This window comes from Taurulus bubalis (assembly GCF_910589615.1).
Source record: "Taurulus bubalis genome assembly, chromosome: 14".
In the NCBI taxonomy this organism is placed as follows: Eukaryota; Metazoa; Chordata; class Actinopteri; order Perciformes; family Cottidae; genus Taurulus; species Taurulus bubalis.
Window position 1 is genome coordinate 7,413,013 of NC_136602.1, and position 15,278 is coordinate 7,428,290.

General features: G+C 44.4%; 2 protein-coding genes across 2 annotated transcripts; one reads left to right on the plus strand and one right to left on the minus strand.

Annotated features, from left to right (window-relative positions):
• Nucleotides 1-204: 204 nt before the first annotated feature.
• Nucleotides 205-6,726, plus strand: prepl (prolyl endopeptidase like; the record flags this gene model as incomplete). The annotated part of the gene is made up of 15 exons (XM_079229470.1): nucleotides 205-303; nucleotides 989-1,117; nucleotides 1,237-1,303; nucleotides 1,614-1,800; nucleotides 2,004-2,083; nucleotides 2,169-2,295; nucleotides 2,373-2,589; nucleotides 2,793-2,984; nucleotides 3,265-3,477; nucleotides 3,739-3,914; nucleotides 4,133-4,349; nucleotides 4,579-4,728; nucleotides 5,099-5,225; nucleotides 6,279-6,367; nucleotides 6,602-6,726. The coding sequence occupies 15 exons, from the start codon at nucleotides 205-207 to the stop codon at nucleotides 6,677-6,679; spliced, it is 2,148 nt and encodes a 715-aa protein (XP_079085596.1). The 3' UTR covers nucleotides 6,680-6,726.
• On the minus strand, nucleotides 6,714-12,991 carry slc3a1 (solute carrier family 3 member 1). Its single transcript, XM_079229599.1, has 10 exons — nucleotides 12,748-12,991; nucleotides 11,972-12,151; nucleotides 11,700-11,845; nucleotides 11,064-11,189; nucleotides 10,559-10,678; nucleotides 8,777-8,901; nucleotides 8,145-8,346; nucleotides 7,798-7,980; nucleotides 7,447-7,572; nucleotides 6,714-7,356 (listed from the first exon to the last, which is right to left on the minus strand). Exons 1-10 carry the CDS (start codon nucleotides 12,974-12,976, stop codon nucleotides 6,925-6,927), a joined length of 1,869 nt encoding a protein of 622 aa, XP_079085725.1. The 5' UTR covers nucleotides 12,977-12,991; the 3' UTR covers nucleotides 6,714-6,924.
• Nucleotides 12,992-15,278: the final 2,287 nt, after the last annotated feature.

Consider the following 15,278-nt stretch of genomic DNA (forward strand, 5'->3'; position numbering starts at 1 on the left):
TCATCCACAGTGGGCTTTGTTTAGGAAATCATGCACGTGTACAGAATTCGTTTGCCAGACTGTCAACGGGTCATTATTGTCGTGATGGCCGATACTGGTTAACTGCCTAACCAGGCAGTGACAGTTGGCTTCTTAAAACCACATAATCGCAGCTAGTGCGCGTGCACTTAACGCTAGATGATGAACCTAAATTAAGTCTTTGTAATGGCCATTCTCTCCTCTCTGTTGCGCTCACCGGCTCGGTTACGGTTTTGGGAGCGTTTTGGGAGTTTCTCGCTGTCCGTCCAACGTTGCTGCACGTCGGTAAGGGTGTTCAGTTAACGTCAGGGCTGCTGTTTCTGCACACCTTTAGGCTCGGTGTGAGATTACCAACCGTTCTGCTGCCTCATCGATATCGTTAACTCATACGTTATTCAACACGGTGTCTTTTTTTACCAGGCGGACAAAACTAGTCTTGTACTGAGCCACAGATGAGGGCACAGGGCTGAAATCCAGCACCATTGGATGTGGCTCACTGCACTCACGCGGAAATAAGCTACAGGGAATTAATAATACAGTAGTGCTATTATGGTATAATACTAAGGGGTAGTTGTTGACTGGAAAGTATGTCATGACTCATGACACCACCCTACCAAATCAAGGATGTACAACCAACAGACACATGACACTAGGGAATAATTTAGGTATCTTGCAATCATTGTAGTGCATTTAACTATAGTAAAAACTACCATTGTTCAGTACTCTAACATCCAACAATAGCATGTTTAACATAGGCAGGCTTCATTCAGCTGCATTAGCTTACACTTAAACAAAATCAGCAATGTGTATATATTAGAAAAACATACATTATAATACTCATCTTATTTAGACTTTCAGTGTCTTGCTCCATCACAAGATTCACATATTTGAACAGTAATGGCCATTGTAATTTGTAAATGTTAAAGTGTGAAAAAGTCTCTCCATAATTTATAACATCGTTCTATTTCAGGACACTTCAAACTCATCAATTGATCATGTCAGCTCTGGACTTGAGAGGTACAAGGACTTGCAGAAGTATTTCAACAGGAGACTGAAGGCAACGTACCGCAGGTTCTCCAACGTACCTGATCACTCACCGGTAAGGCCGGCCCTCTGCCTCAGCTTCCAACTATTTCGTAATGATTTTGAATATAACCTCAGTTGTAAAGGACACGAACATTCAGCCTTTTGGTTCCACTGTGAATTCTCTTGACACAGGTCTGCGGACATCACCATGAGTATTTCATTGAGAGTGATGGCATCTACAGAACGGACCAGAGACAGAGTAAGCAGAAAACATGGATGTAGCTTCACTACTAATGCCAACAATTCATAAAGACAGATAATTGGGAACGGGAAACCTGTGACATTATTGAATTCCAAAAGACTGGAGTTCATCCATGGAGATTTAATTTAAAAACACTTTTAAAGCGAACAGGAGGCAAATCAAAAGCAAGATTACAAAACTGCATTACCGTTATCTTATATAATCCTATCCCCACGGCTGCATCTGCAACATTTTAATGCGTTCCATTATGAGAAATGGTGTCATTCCAACTTGTATGATTGGCTCAGTTTCCTCTCCCCGTTTGCAGGCGAGCCGGTGCCAGAGCAGGTGCTAAATCTAGGACAAGTCTCTGGAAAGGAGAAGGAGAAGGAGACGGGACTTGATAATGAAGAGAGGAAGCAGAGGATTCAGTGGACTGTCCAGAGAATACGTCTGTCCCCAAAGGAGAAGCATCTGGCTGCAACACTAAAAACTACTCACAGAGAAGAGCCGAGGTAAAATATACACACAAAATATCCTTTTCTCAGAAGCAGTTTTTCTTTAACTGGCAAATTTTCCAAAATTGGTGTATGAGTTATTATTGCACTGTGTTTTTTGTTTATTGTTATGCACATTTCACCAAGTCAAATTCCTTTAATGTGTAACGTACTTTGCAATAATTAGTTCAGATTCTGATGAGTGTCCTGTGACAATCCAGGTGTGTGGTTGTGAGACTTGGGATGAGACCTCTGGATCCCCCACGCGTCGTATTCACACTGGATAAAGTCTTGAGCTTTGGTACGTTTTAAATAATTTTAAATAGCTTGAGGTAATAGTGCCCTGGCTAAAATTAAAGGATACTGTTGTGTCTGCATGTGTGAAGAGTGGGCCACAGACGAGGTCCTGTTTTACACAACTATGGAGGATCTACGCTGCAGCAGAGCGTTTCGGCTGGACTTGACTTCAAGCGAAAGCGGGATAACTTCTGTGTATGAGGAAACGCATCCTGAGTAAGTGTAGGTAATGTTACATCTAAGCTGCCTCTGCTCCCACAGCATCTCTAATTGACATACTGCCACCTCCCCAGTGTGTTTGTGGAGGTCGCCCTTTCAAGAGACAGACAGATACTGAGCATCAACTGCAGCAGCAGGACCAGTTCAGAGGTGCTGCTAATTGATACAACAGCGTCCCATTTAGAGCCCTTCCTGGTTCAGCCCCGCCAGCTGGACCTCCTGTACCACGTGGAGCACTGGAGAAAGTGTCTGATTATACTGACTAACACAGGGCCAGGACAAGAATATCAGGTAGAGTTTATACACTGTTTAGAGGGTGCATACATTTCACATAAATACAACGTGGAAATGGTGTTTCAGAACTTACAATATAAAAAAAAAAAGGTTTCTGTATGTTGGCACGCCTCGTTTACTGTTGTTCACTGGAACTTTGGATTGAGAAAAACATGCTGATAAATATTCAATGTTTTAATTTTAAAATGAAAAAAAAATAGGTTGTGCAGGCCCCTCTCTCAGAGCCACACATGGGCTCATGGGAGCCTTTGTTTGTCCCCGGCCCTGGCTCTGCAATCAAAGACATGGATGTGGTCGGCGACCACTGTGTGGTAGTTGCGAGAACACCAGCCGGTGAGCTCATCCTGGTTGTGGTCCCGCTGACCCATCCCAAGGAGGCATACACTGTACAGGTCAGTGTGACTGAAAATGTACTTCCGTGCTGGCAATCTTGCTGTTAGTCATGCATCTTTACCATTTTCCTTTCTTTTTTTTCTTTCTCCTTGTTTTTGTGTTGGATTGCTTTTATATTTTTAGTTAGTATTTAATGTGATTTGTTTTCACAGACAGTGCAGATTTCACACAGCAACACACATATACAGACAATACATGAAATATACACTTGTTCAAATCTACACATATCTTGCTTTTATGTATTAATATCTTATACTCTTATATTTCTATACTCCCAAGCTCCCCTCCTGGGCCTGTGCCATCCAGACCAAGAAACCAGGTGTGGCAGACCAACGCAGTGTGTTTGAGTTCTTGATTTCATCTCCAGTCCACTTCCCGGTGCCCTACTGTCTATACCCTGAGGACGGTCTACTTTTATCAGGCACCAAAGATGGGACCTCCCCAGAGAGCCAGGGAAATTATACCACCACACGCTTAGAGGCCTGCAACCAAGTGAGAACACTTGATATAAAAAATGCATGCACAGTTTGCACACACACTGAAACACTATCGGCAGGGAGGTAAGCATTTTGTCTTGAGGTCCACGTGTCCACTGATAAAGCTTTTTTAGCCACCAAGGACAGAAGACCTCAATAGTACACATTCAGTCACGCACACATACACGTCGAACTCAACATATAGAAGGGCCGGTGACTTGTTTCAAGATAATTTAACACTTTGGGACGTCTACTCATCTCTGCCTGTCCTCTGTAGGATGGTACATTGGTGCCGGTGACACTGTTTCATTCGAATCCTGTGGAGAGTTTGCGCCAGGCGCCACTACTGGTCCATGTCTACGGGGCTTATGGCAGAGATCTCAACATGGAGTTCTGCCCAGAGAAAAGGCTGCTGCTGGAGCAGGGCTTGACTCTGGCCTACTGCCACATCAGGTAACGTATTTGCTCTCCAGCAGCTTAAAAAGCAACCTGACTGGCTCAGCAGGTTATTTAATGATAAGAGGCATTGATGTAAGTAATTCCTGTGCTCACATTAATTGTGTATTGATGTTGTGTGGCAGGACATTGCTTGAAATTGTCTGTGACGGCTAATTAAGTCTGGAATTCCAACTTCTGCGTTGAAGTGAATCTTTGTCATTTACAACTTCTAGAGGTGGAGGAGAGCGCGGCCTGTTCTGGCAAAGACAAGCTCGTGTCGAGGGGAAGCAGAGAGGAGTGGAGGACCTCCAAGCCTGTCTCCATCACCTCTTCTCTTTAGGAGCCTCATCTCCTTCACTCACTGCCCTCACAGCCTGCAGTGCTGGGGCTGTGCCAGTGGGAGCGCTGTGCAACAGACACCCACACTTGATGCGTGCTGTTACGCTGCAGGTAAGCTGTTAAATCACCTGAGAATTGTGTACTTGCGTCTTGGAGTGTGCAGCTTTTAGTATTATGCTTTGTAAGAATGTTAAGGACTCTGTGTCTTCCTCAAGAACACTTTAACAAGAAGGCGTTTGCCAATGTTTAAGAGTTAAATATAAATTGAAGGACAATCTCCTCACTCAGGTGTACACACACACACACACACATCCAAAGACATCTCTATTCCTGTGGTCAGGCTCCTTTCCTGGATGTGTTGGGAACTATGGAGGATCCCAGCCTGCCTCTAACTTTGGAGGATAGAGAAGAATGGGGGGACCCAGTAGGAAACCCAAAACATAGACTCACCATCTCCTCCTACTGTCCCCTTCACAACATTACCCCTCAGGTATGGCGAGGAAGAGCGTGAAACCACAAATAATGTAGCTGCAGTTTTGTGTGTGCATTGGCTGTAGAAATGCCTTTTGGAATGCAATTTAGTTGTTTTTCTGTTTCTGCTGTGATTAAGATTGTATTATGCGATTCAATTGGATTTATAGGCTACCATATAGTTTTATTCTTATAAAAGTTGCCCTGCAATGTAAATTGGCCTTCTGGTAGGCAGATATTGATTGAGGGAATACACCATAATGTCAACTACTAATAGGTGTTAACCACGTGTGTGTGTGTGTGTGTGTGTGTGTGTGTGTGTGTGTGTGTGTGTGTGTGTGTGTGTGTGTGTGTGTGTGTGTGTGTGTGTGTGTGTGTGTGTGTGTTAGCGCTACCCATCGATTCTGCTGACGGCATACAGCGGAGATCCCAGGGTTCCTCTGGCAGGTGTCCTCAGATACACTGAGCAGTTAAAAAACGCCATTCATACACACTTCACCGGTGAACCAAAGTCTGGTACGTACACACACACACTCTCTAACACTATAACAACAGCGAAGTCACTTGTTGATTACATACAGAAGATGGATATGTTTTGCAGCCAAGCATGCTATTGGATAAATGTGTGTGTTTGTGTAATTTTTTCTGTGTGTGCGCATTCCGGAATGGATTTCCTAATTGTTCCCACATCCTTTTAGGTATGATTTCTGGATCAGAGGTTTTAATAGTTCAGGGTCAGCTCCCAATAGTAGTGTCAGTGTGCATGTCTGGAGAGGAAGCAGAAACCGACGTATGGCCGGCTGTTTGTCTGTCTGGGGAAACTGCGAACAGCATTTGAAGTTCGTGACCAAAGTATAGCATAGGTCACCTTGTAGTATAGCGTGTGTGTGTATGTGTCAGTGTCAGCTAATTGCTCTCATTTCCCCTTAGACAGGCTCTTGCTCCCTCTCACTTATAATCTGCCTACACCACATTGGTGGTACTCCTCTTTACACCCCTCTCTCTCTCTCTCTCTCTCTCTCTCTCTCTCTCTCTCTCTCTTGCATTGCCTCCACTCTTCTTGTTTCAAATGCATCTCTCTCTCTCACTTTCCTGTTGTTCACACACACACACACATGCACCAGGCAGCTTACGTCTCTGTGTATGTGTGTATATGTCTCCCTAATCTGTCTCTCTCTGTTCTCCGGAGTCTTTGATAAAGTGCTGATGGCATAGACACATGCAGGCGGGTGGGCAGGCCCATTAGCATGGTAAAGAGATAGTGTATCAGAGCAAGAGATTAGACGCCACAGACTGGGAGCTGTCAAGGTCAAGACCGCACTTGTGAAACAGCCCGCACCACAGAGACGGGAAGGGGGGGGGGGGATAATACGTTGGGGTTCGAGAAGAGGGGCAATATCAGCTGGCAGCATGAATGAGAGAGAGAGTAAAGACAGAGAAAGGGAGAAGATTTGGGACAACTGGACAGAGAGAAGGAGAGCAGAGAAAGTGGGCATACAATAGGGGAGGAGGTTTTAAAGAATGTCCCCCATTTTGCCTTTGACCTCCGTCTCTTCCGTGTTCTTTCAGAATGTGAACCAGCGCCAAACGTAGTTCTGAACATTCAACCTGGAGCAAACCACCACGGACCAGATGACTTTGAGTTGATGCTGGAAGAGGTAATGCAGCCTATTGGGTCTTAAAGGGATTTGAAGCTTTGGAAAATGTGTTGAGCTTTTTAACTATGTGCTATCACAAAAAAATGCCTGATTGATCAGGGGGTTTTCAGGACGTTTTGTATTTAACATTTTGCCCAACCCTTTTCTCACATTGTGAACACTAACATTAGTTTTATCAGTTGAGTTTTTGGGTACAGACTGAGAAATGTCCTCCGTCTTTTCTTCCCGACACAGGAAGCCCTCACGCTAGCGTTCCTATACACAGAGCTGGGCCTGGACCCTCCTCGGCCTCCACGCAGGAGGAAGAGATAGCACATCTACCAGGGGGGAGTCAGGAATCTCACAGCAATGACCTAAAGATATACCATTATGAAGACAAATATGATGACACAATGGTGCCCAAATCAATATCAACAGTGAATGTATCAGCAATGGTCCTCTTTATTATATGACATCAATCTTGTATAGAGGAGACGTGAAAAAAAGAATCTTGATTGTTTGATTGCTGCTGTGAACTTTAATAATTGAGTGCCATCATATTTATAATATAATTCATATTAGCATTTATAAAGTATATCCACGACACCCAAATAGCAGGCCTTCTCGGAGATGTAGCACTGTTCTGGGTGGTTTGGATTAAACCGAGTGTTGGTGGAGAACTGAATCACCAAACCCTCTCCTGCCTCCGTCGGGATACGAGACTTTTGTAACGCCTTGCCGTCGCTGACTTGGTTTGTGCTCTTCAGCACCTTCAACTGGTCTGGTAACTCTCGAATAGAGGAGAGATCTGTGACGGCAGATTCTTTACCAAAGTTAAGCACCATGAGGAAAGCTCGGTCCAGCCCGTCCAGCTCGCGGAGGTAAGAGAAGACACTGGCATCAGCGTGGACGTAGCAGAACCATCCGCGTTGAAGGGGGAGCTCTGACTGCCGCAGGGTGTTCAGGAAGCGGTACTGAGCCAGAACAGACCCCTCGTCTTCCTTCTGGACCTGGAAGAGAAAGAGTGGCGAGCGGATACACGATGCAAATTAATGCCAGATGGTTCTCCAGAGTTGAACAGCATTGAAAGAGTTCTGTACCTCCACATTGATGCTTCCGTAGTCAGGGTGTACAGGCAACCAGGTGATGTTGGTTTTGTTGTTAAAGCCTGCGTTCATGTCACCACTCCACTGCATTGGAGACCGCTGAGGGTCCCGACTGGCACTCTGCGGTGAAAGGACAGGAATCATTGAAGCACTTCAGCTTCTTTTGACAATGAATGTTCATGAATTTGCCTTTTTCCAGTGTGTATTTTGTGATACAAGTTGGATACAATTATGTCACTATAAGAGTCCAAACACATTTCGTCCTGTTTTGTAACATCAGCAATTAAAAGGGCCATGGCTGTGACGTTACAGTGGGTACTTTTTCCTTGAATGCAGAGTACTGACCGCATTGTATTTGCCAGCAGGGTCCTGTGTCTGACTGTCTGTGACATTAATGTTCTCCATGCCGATCTCCTCGCCGTAGTACGTGGTGGGCGTGCCTGGGAGGGTCAGCAGCAGCATGTTGATGACACGAATGTAAGTCTGACCAGCAGCGGAGGCTATTCGAGGCTTGTCATGGTTCCCAACCTTATACACAGTGGAGGTAAGAGAAATACATGGGAGGTGAGAGAGAGATGCGTTGGGAGGAAGGAAGGCAGGGTGAAGTGGACAGGTTGGGGTTATGGAAGAGAAAAGTTAACAAAGTGAAGGATATAGGATGTATAGATAAAGTGAGCGGACTCCTGACTCACCAGCCAGTTGGCCCATTGTCCCTCGGGCATGTTGGCCATCCACAGCTGGACCAGATGTTGAACCCACAAGCCGCTAGTGTTCTGAGGCAGGTCCAGCAGGTAAAAGTTGAAGGGGAAGTCACTTTCTTTAACCAGCGGCGTGCCATAGTACATCATGGTCTTGTCCACCTCGTCGTAATCGTAAGACTCCGTCACTATGAACCTGAAGTGGATCAATAACTTGTTTATGCTGTTGTGATCCTCAGCCAGTCAACATTTAAAACTTCAGTTTCATCCCCTTTCATTTGCCTTTAACAAGGATTTAAGAATGTAATAACTAAAGTAGAAATATATATATATATACCAGAAAAGGTTCCAGACCTGTAGAAAAGAGGGATATTTTGTATCTGAAAAAATGCTCGTAATTATGTATTGTTACTATGTGTCAAGTTCACCTTATTGTCGTCATATGTATAGACCGTAGTGAAACTCAGTTACATTGACGTAAGACAATACACAGGACTGTTTAAGAACTGCATAATAAATACAATCACGAATGATGAGCTATGTGAACCTTATGGCATCATGATCAACATATGTCGAAAATTAAGTAGGTAAGAGCATTCCCAGTCCAAATTGTATGTCTCCCGTACCTGTGTCTGCCAGGCTCACGGCTGTAGACCTCCATCTCAGCCCTCCAGTCCCTCAGCAGGTCATGCAGGCCCAGCTGGCTGGTGGTGTGGTCATGGTAGAGGTCCCACTCTGAGGCCACAGACTCCTGGGTGGTTGTAAATGTAAATAAATATGAGGTAATGTAGCTATTATTGGATGTCAGGCCTATTAGATGAATTGGTTTTGCGTATGGTTTTTGGGCACTAGTGGGCCATTCACAGTAAAGCTTCCACCCTTAGATCATCCACCATAGTGGATCAAGAGAGCTCAACTGTGTTTTCCTCTGCCCACTGGGGGTTATGAGAGCTTGGGTGTAAATGTGTTCCTTTGTCAGGCCTAAGCACCGGGTCACAGGCCAGGCCATGGGAAATCAGTACAAATCTGATAGAGAGAGTAAAGGCCAAGTGATACAGACTTTTTGGTTTAATAATAATAATAAAAAGATTTTAAGTGAACAAGCCCGGGACCTGCTTCAGTGCTTATATGCTTTTTCAAGGACAGTGAAATAATGCTCCTAAACACCTAATGTGTTAAACACAGGGACAACCCACACGTTTCTGAGGCGGCAGTTTAGCCATGCTGTTACATGAGTAAACCGCTCGGCACACAGGCAATAAAGCACACAACTGGCACTAAAGCAATAATGAGAACACTGATAGCTGGTCAGTTATGATGATTGAAGGTTGTGATACATTTCTCAATATCCCAATAAGCACACAGCTGTGACTCTTTATTGCAATTTAGTGCTTCCACTTTTTTTTGTAGATTGCATGAACATCTCTGTGTATTGCCCCATAAAGCACCCCTGGGCGTGGGTTATTAAATGAGTAGCCGGCCAATGCAGCGGTGAGTAGAGCTCTCTGTCGACAGTAGAGTCAGTTATTCTCAAGTGGCAAGTAATTCCCAATGACGTGCTAATCCACCAAAATATGCCTCTTTTCTACTAATCTGTCCTTTGTGAGAAATAACTTCAGTCTCCATGGTACAAAAAGTCCCTTTCAATTCCTGAAGGAACAAGATGTACCTGACATTTAAGCCACAGATGAAGGAATGATGAATCACGAACACCATGAACTCTCCCACTCAGCGGGCGATTGTGTTTGTTGCGCCAGCTACACCGGAGAGTACTGCTTCAGCGGAGCAGCTCGGGCCCACAGGGCTACTTTTATCCCTCGGATCGTTAAAATCTGCACTCTGACATATCAGACAATGTATCATTCAACAAATGAATATCATAGTAAAATTGCAAACTGAATGTTACAACACAGATTGTTAACTAAAACTGAACTTTGAGCTCGGAGGAAGACGAGCTGCTTGGTGACGAGTGCACAAAAGAGCAGTGGCTCTTCAACTTGACAAGCCAGACCTAACATTTTGTGACCATCTCAGAAAGGGGCTGGAAATGGGTCTTTAGTCTTTGAGGACAGTGTCTCATCGCTTCAAAAAAAATGTAATAAATGTGTATTTTTTCATTGTCAATCGTCAAAATGATAACTAAAACTGTGTGGGAGTCCAGAATTCCTCATCCTCGGATGTCACTCACTGAAATAAAATGTGATTGGAGCTAAAGCGTGTGACCGTACGCGGGGCCCCACCTGCTCTGCCATTTGACACGGATCAATTTCAGCTGGCATCCCAGACAGACCTTACCAGCTTTGGTGGCCGTGTCGAGGAACAAACAGCTGCTCGAACTAAGCCGGCAGACATTGCTGCCCGTCACAAACAGCGTCCATTAGAGTGAGGCGCTAAGAGGGGACACTCACTGGTGCTTTGTTTGGGTCCACCTGTGGTTCATCCCTCAAGTGTGCGGCCTCCAGGAGGTACTTCACTGCACCCATCCGAAACCCGTCCACTCCCTTCCCCAGCCAGAAATGAATGATATTCTAAAATAGAATCATAAGTATCAACTTAATTAATTAAATACTGTGGAAAGAACGTGTGCTGAAGGTCAGACTCTGCTTATGTGTAATTTGACCCTCATTTCAGAATAAACATGGACAATAAACGGGCACAGGCTGTGCTGTTCTTTGCGCTCCACTTGTGAATTGGCAGTTAAAAACCCACAAGGGTTTACTAGCTCATGTTAATGTGTAATCAGCTGGCCATCATCACACATAACATACAACAATCATGGTACAGTGGAGAAGACACTGACTGAAGATCCTAGTATAAGATATGTTATTTGAGTCATCAAAAACCAAACGCTTTCAGAAATGAGTCAATAGCAGAGATAATGTGGTAAAGAAGCGTGTGGTCGCGTAATCTTACAGTCAACTCTTTGCGGACATGTGGGTTTCTGATGTTCAGTTCTGGTTGCTCCTTGAGGAACTGGTGCAGGTAGCATTGTCCTCGAACTTTATCGTAAGTCCACGCCGATCTCCCAAACACACTCACCTGGGAGAAAGGAGGAGGGAGTCGGAGGAGAAGAGGATTAGAAAGTGCAGAAACAACTCCAACACATACATTTGTAAATTCCAATACGTCACACCTTTATAGTGCAACACCCTGTTCTCATTCCCAACAAAAACACGTAAACGTGCACGTAACACAAGTTCAGAAACTATGTCACAAACATCGCTAACGTAACTTTAAAATAACTCAACACTTTGGGACATGAACAGCGGTCTCCTGGATGAAAGTCCAGGTGTGTTTGACCAGTCTTTTGACCATAGGTTTGACCACCTATGAGGATATTTTGGGTCATTATACTATAGGTCTTCACACTACTGTAACATTTCCTCTGAGCGTCTGATAATGACTGGGACGGGTTTTGTAGTTACTTGAGGCCAAAAGGTGCCTTGTGCCTCGGTATCAGTCGCCCGGAGACGTGACAAAGCGTCGGTATTTGGGAATGAGAACGGGCTGAGTGCAACGCATCAGTGAAGGTTTAGTGAAAATCAACACCCAATTATTAGGCCTCGGTGCGGAGCCATTGCAGTCGCTCCAGACGTAGTAATCCTTGTAGTGAGGATCTGCGGCCCGGCTCAAGTTGAACCAGCGGTGCCGGTCGCTGGTATAATTGGGAATGAAATCCATGATCAGCTTCAAACCTGGTGGGAACCGAGAGATTAGTATGGGCCCTTGCCATCAAGACAACTCTGCTACCCCCCAAAACAAGACGAGCGGCGATCCACCGTCAATCCTGTTCATACGTAGAGGAAACGAACGTAACCCACCTATGTTGTGCATTTCAGCCAGAAGATCTTCAAAATCATTCATGGTTCCAAAGAGCGGGTTGACGGCCAAGAAATCTTCCACATCGTAGCCAGAGTCCTTCATGGGAGAGCGGTAGAAAGGACTGACCCACAGAGACTTGATGTTCAGGTACTGGAAGTGATCCAGCTGCTCCTGAATTCCTGCCAGACCAGAGAGACCACAGTGATGAGTGCTGGATACCAGAGGACTTGGTGCCAAAGACAAGTCCGGAGACAAAGAAGTGCAAGAGTTGTATTCAAATAGAATAGTTTAACTAATAATGTCTTTGTTACTGGTTAAATAAAGTCAATGATTTACTTATGTCATTCAGAACCGTGATAAGACAGAGATAAGAGATGTTTTGATGAAAAGTCCTTCTGCTTGTTGTTTATCCTTTCTATTTGGTAATTACAAAACAAATAGGTCTACGTGTTGGTATAAGAAATGCTTGTGGGCTCACTTTACACTCTATAATAAGCCATCGGATCTAGATTTATAAATGTTAATACCATGTTAATAAATAGATTTTTGGTACCAGATACTCTGCAGGTATTTTCTAGAACGCCAACCGGATGAATTAAAGAACTATCCAAAATAAAGTGTCCTGCTGGAGGAGGATTTTTCACAACCTGGCAAATCCAACATAGTCATGAATAAAGCCGTTACAAATGATAACCACAGTGTGGCTATAAATACGTGTAAAGGAGGATTAAAGTCACATCTGTATCCGAGGCAGCGGGGCAGGGGGCATCTTTACCTTTGAGGTCTCCGACCCCATCTCCGTCGGAGTCCCTGAATGACCGCAGGTACACCTGGTACACCGGGGAGACCTGCCACCACTTCAGGCACCGCGGGGACAGCGCGATCACCGTGATGGTGAGCGCCACCAGCGTCAGGGTGCACGCCACCGTCAGCCAGAACAGGATCTCCCGGGGAACCCGGTACCGGGCCTTAGAGGAGTGCAGCAGCAGCACCTCCTTGGGCATCCCGGCGTACGGCTGGATCTGCGTGTACTCCGCAGCCGCGTCCGCGTTCAGCTTCAGCGCGGCGGCGGCGCACCTCTCCTCGGGGTCTCCGCCGGCGTCGTCCGCCGCCGACACGACGCCGTCCACAACCTGGTACCCCGGGTTCCTGGTGCACTCGCCCAGCTCCACGCTGCCGGCCTCCTTTGTAATACCCATCGGGTTCGCAGGAGAGGGGAAAACTCGCAAACAAACGGTGTCGACTTAGCTCTTCTTCAGGAAGTCAGACTAACTGCACATTGCACAATTTAACTGCTAGAGGCCAGAGTGCACGCTCTCTCCCACACACGCGCACACGCACAGTGCCACCTGAGGAATGTGGGAAGCAGGAGACTTGGATGGGAATGGGTAGAGATTAACATTACTTGTTGCAGTGTTGACTGAGATGTGTGTGGTAGGAGAGAGCAAGCACACATCTCCCTGTGTGTCAGGTACAGCTTGATCCAATGCGGAATGGAGATTTCGACTTGTTTAAACAATGGTGCAACAGAATAACCACGGTTTACAATAATAACGATGACATTGTATTACTTAACAATTGTATTATCATAGGGTTGTCTCAGTGTGCTGTCTTCATTTTTTTAAATTCATTATCATCCTGTTAATTCGGATGTTCATTCATGAAGTATTTGGGTATAAGAGAAGCCCAATACTGGTATTCTTTTTATGTTTACCACATGGTCCCTTCTGTGGGGTTTTTAGCCACCATCCTATTGTGCAGTATGTGTAAACATGTATCTAAATAGCATGACATTTAGTCACTTTTTTATTTTGTTACACACATACAAAAAAACGTTTTTCTTGATGTTTTAATGTCGGCAAAAGGTCAAGATAAAGTCGACCTCTAAGGGACTTGTTGACCTCAAATAGGAAACATTTGCAGGAATTGAGATATAAAGTATAACTGTTGTAAATATATTTATAACACATTTAGAAATATTTAAAACATCTACAGCAGAACAAGAGCTGCACTTTTTATAGCTTTAGTATGTCCAACTTTATGTCAGCAAGTTATGGCAAAGTAAAAGTGTATATGGTAACTGGGTTAGTTTAATCAACTTTCGGCTGGAGCGCTAGTCGTCACATCATTAGTCAAACCGTTTGCTACGGCTTTGAAAATACTGCAGCCAAAAACTCCTCTCAAGATTTTACACGAGTAAAAGCAAATTAAGTTGTATCATCAAAATGTAGCTCTAAGTATGAACGGTAAAGTCAAATTATATTTCAAGCCAATTAAATGTAACAAGTCGCTATATTAAATGTAAATTGTTGATTAGGAACAATCTCAATCAACAAAGTAGCTAACTAGCATCTACAGAAGTCAAATTGAAGAGTATAAACGTGACTTTCCACCACTAGCTGGGACATTGACTGCATATCTACTGCAACAATACAAACATTCCAAACCCAATTTCACAGGGACAAAGGGAACTGCCTGTTAAGTACATACTATTCAACATGTAGAACTAGCAAAGCTGAATATTCAAATATTGTAATTATTTGTTCTGCAGGGACACCAGGCCATGAGAAAAGACTTCTTTTCTGAGCTCCATGGTGACTTGTTCTTCTTTACAAAGCCTTGTTATGCTCTCTGGCACTGAACAATGTACACCACACAGGGCACAAACAGTCGTTGGATAACACAAAAGTGAAAGCTTGCAAAAAGAAGGCATTTCAAGTTGCCACTGAAAAAAAGCAAAGAAAAAGCAAAGCAGTGTAAACAGTTTTAAACTTAAATCCATCTTTTATTGACGTTTATGTTCACTGTATGGTCTGTAACATCACAATAGCATACTGGGAAATGAGTACAGGAAGAAGGGATGGTGTTGACTCATAAACCTGAAGGTGAGTGGGTCACACATTACTCTGAAATGCACACCAGCTTATCATTAACTTATTCGGTCTTCAAAATACAGCATTTTTTATAAGAGCTAAAAAGCACTGGAATAAATAAAAAAACAAGTGTGGAATTTATCAACGCCATCGTAAATCTGTCAACTCTAACAGTATGTATATAAAGAGTGCCTAGACATAGGAGGGAGGTGGCAACGGGTACTAGGGTTCATTTCCATCCTAAAAAGCCCACATGAGGAATGTCACGTCTGTCTTTTGCCGTTTCCGATATCCCGCCTCCCTTCGGGGGTCCGCGCGGTCATTTCAACCCCAGCGTTGCAGAATATCAATACGGTCGGGAGGCAAAATTCTCTTTGCTTAACATATCCTAAAAGTCAGGGTCAAACTACTAAGGCGTCACCCAACTACCAAA

What these genes read in the sequence shown, in the direction of transcription:
- slc3a1 (XM_079229599.1), bottom strand. Translation starts at nt 12,976, where the DNA reads ATGCCCAAGGAGGTGCTGCTGCTGCACTCCTCTAAGGCCCGGTACCGG. An exon ending in CACCGAGGCCTAATAATTGG is followed by an intron (nt 11,190 to 11,699) that starts GTGTTGATTTTC and finishes CCTTTCTCCCAG; the next exon opens with GTGAGTGTGTTTGGGAGATC. An exon ending in ATGTCCGCAAAGAGTTGACT is followed by an intron (nt 10,679 to 11,063) that starts GTAAGATTACGC and finishes ATTCTATTTTAG; the next exon opens with AATATCATTCATTTCTGGCT.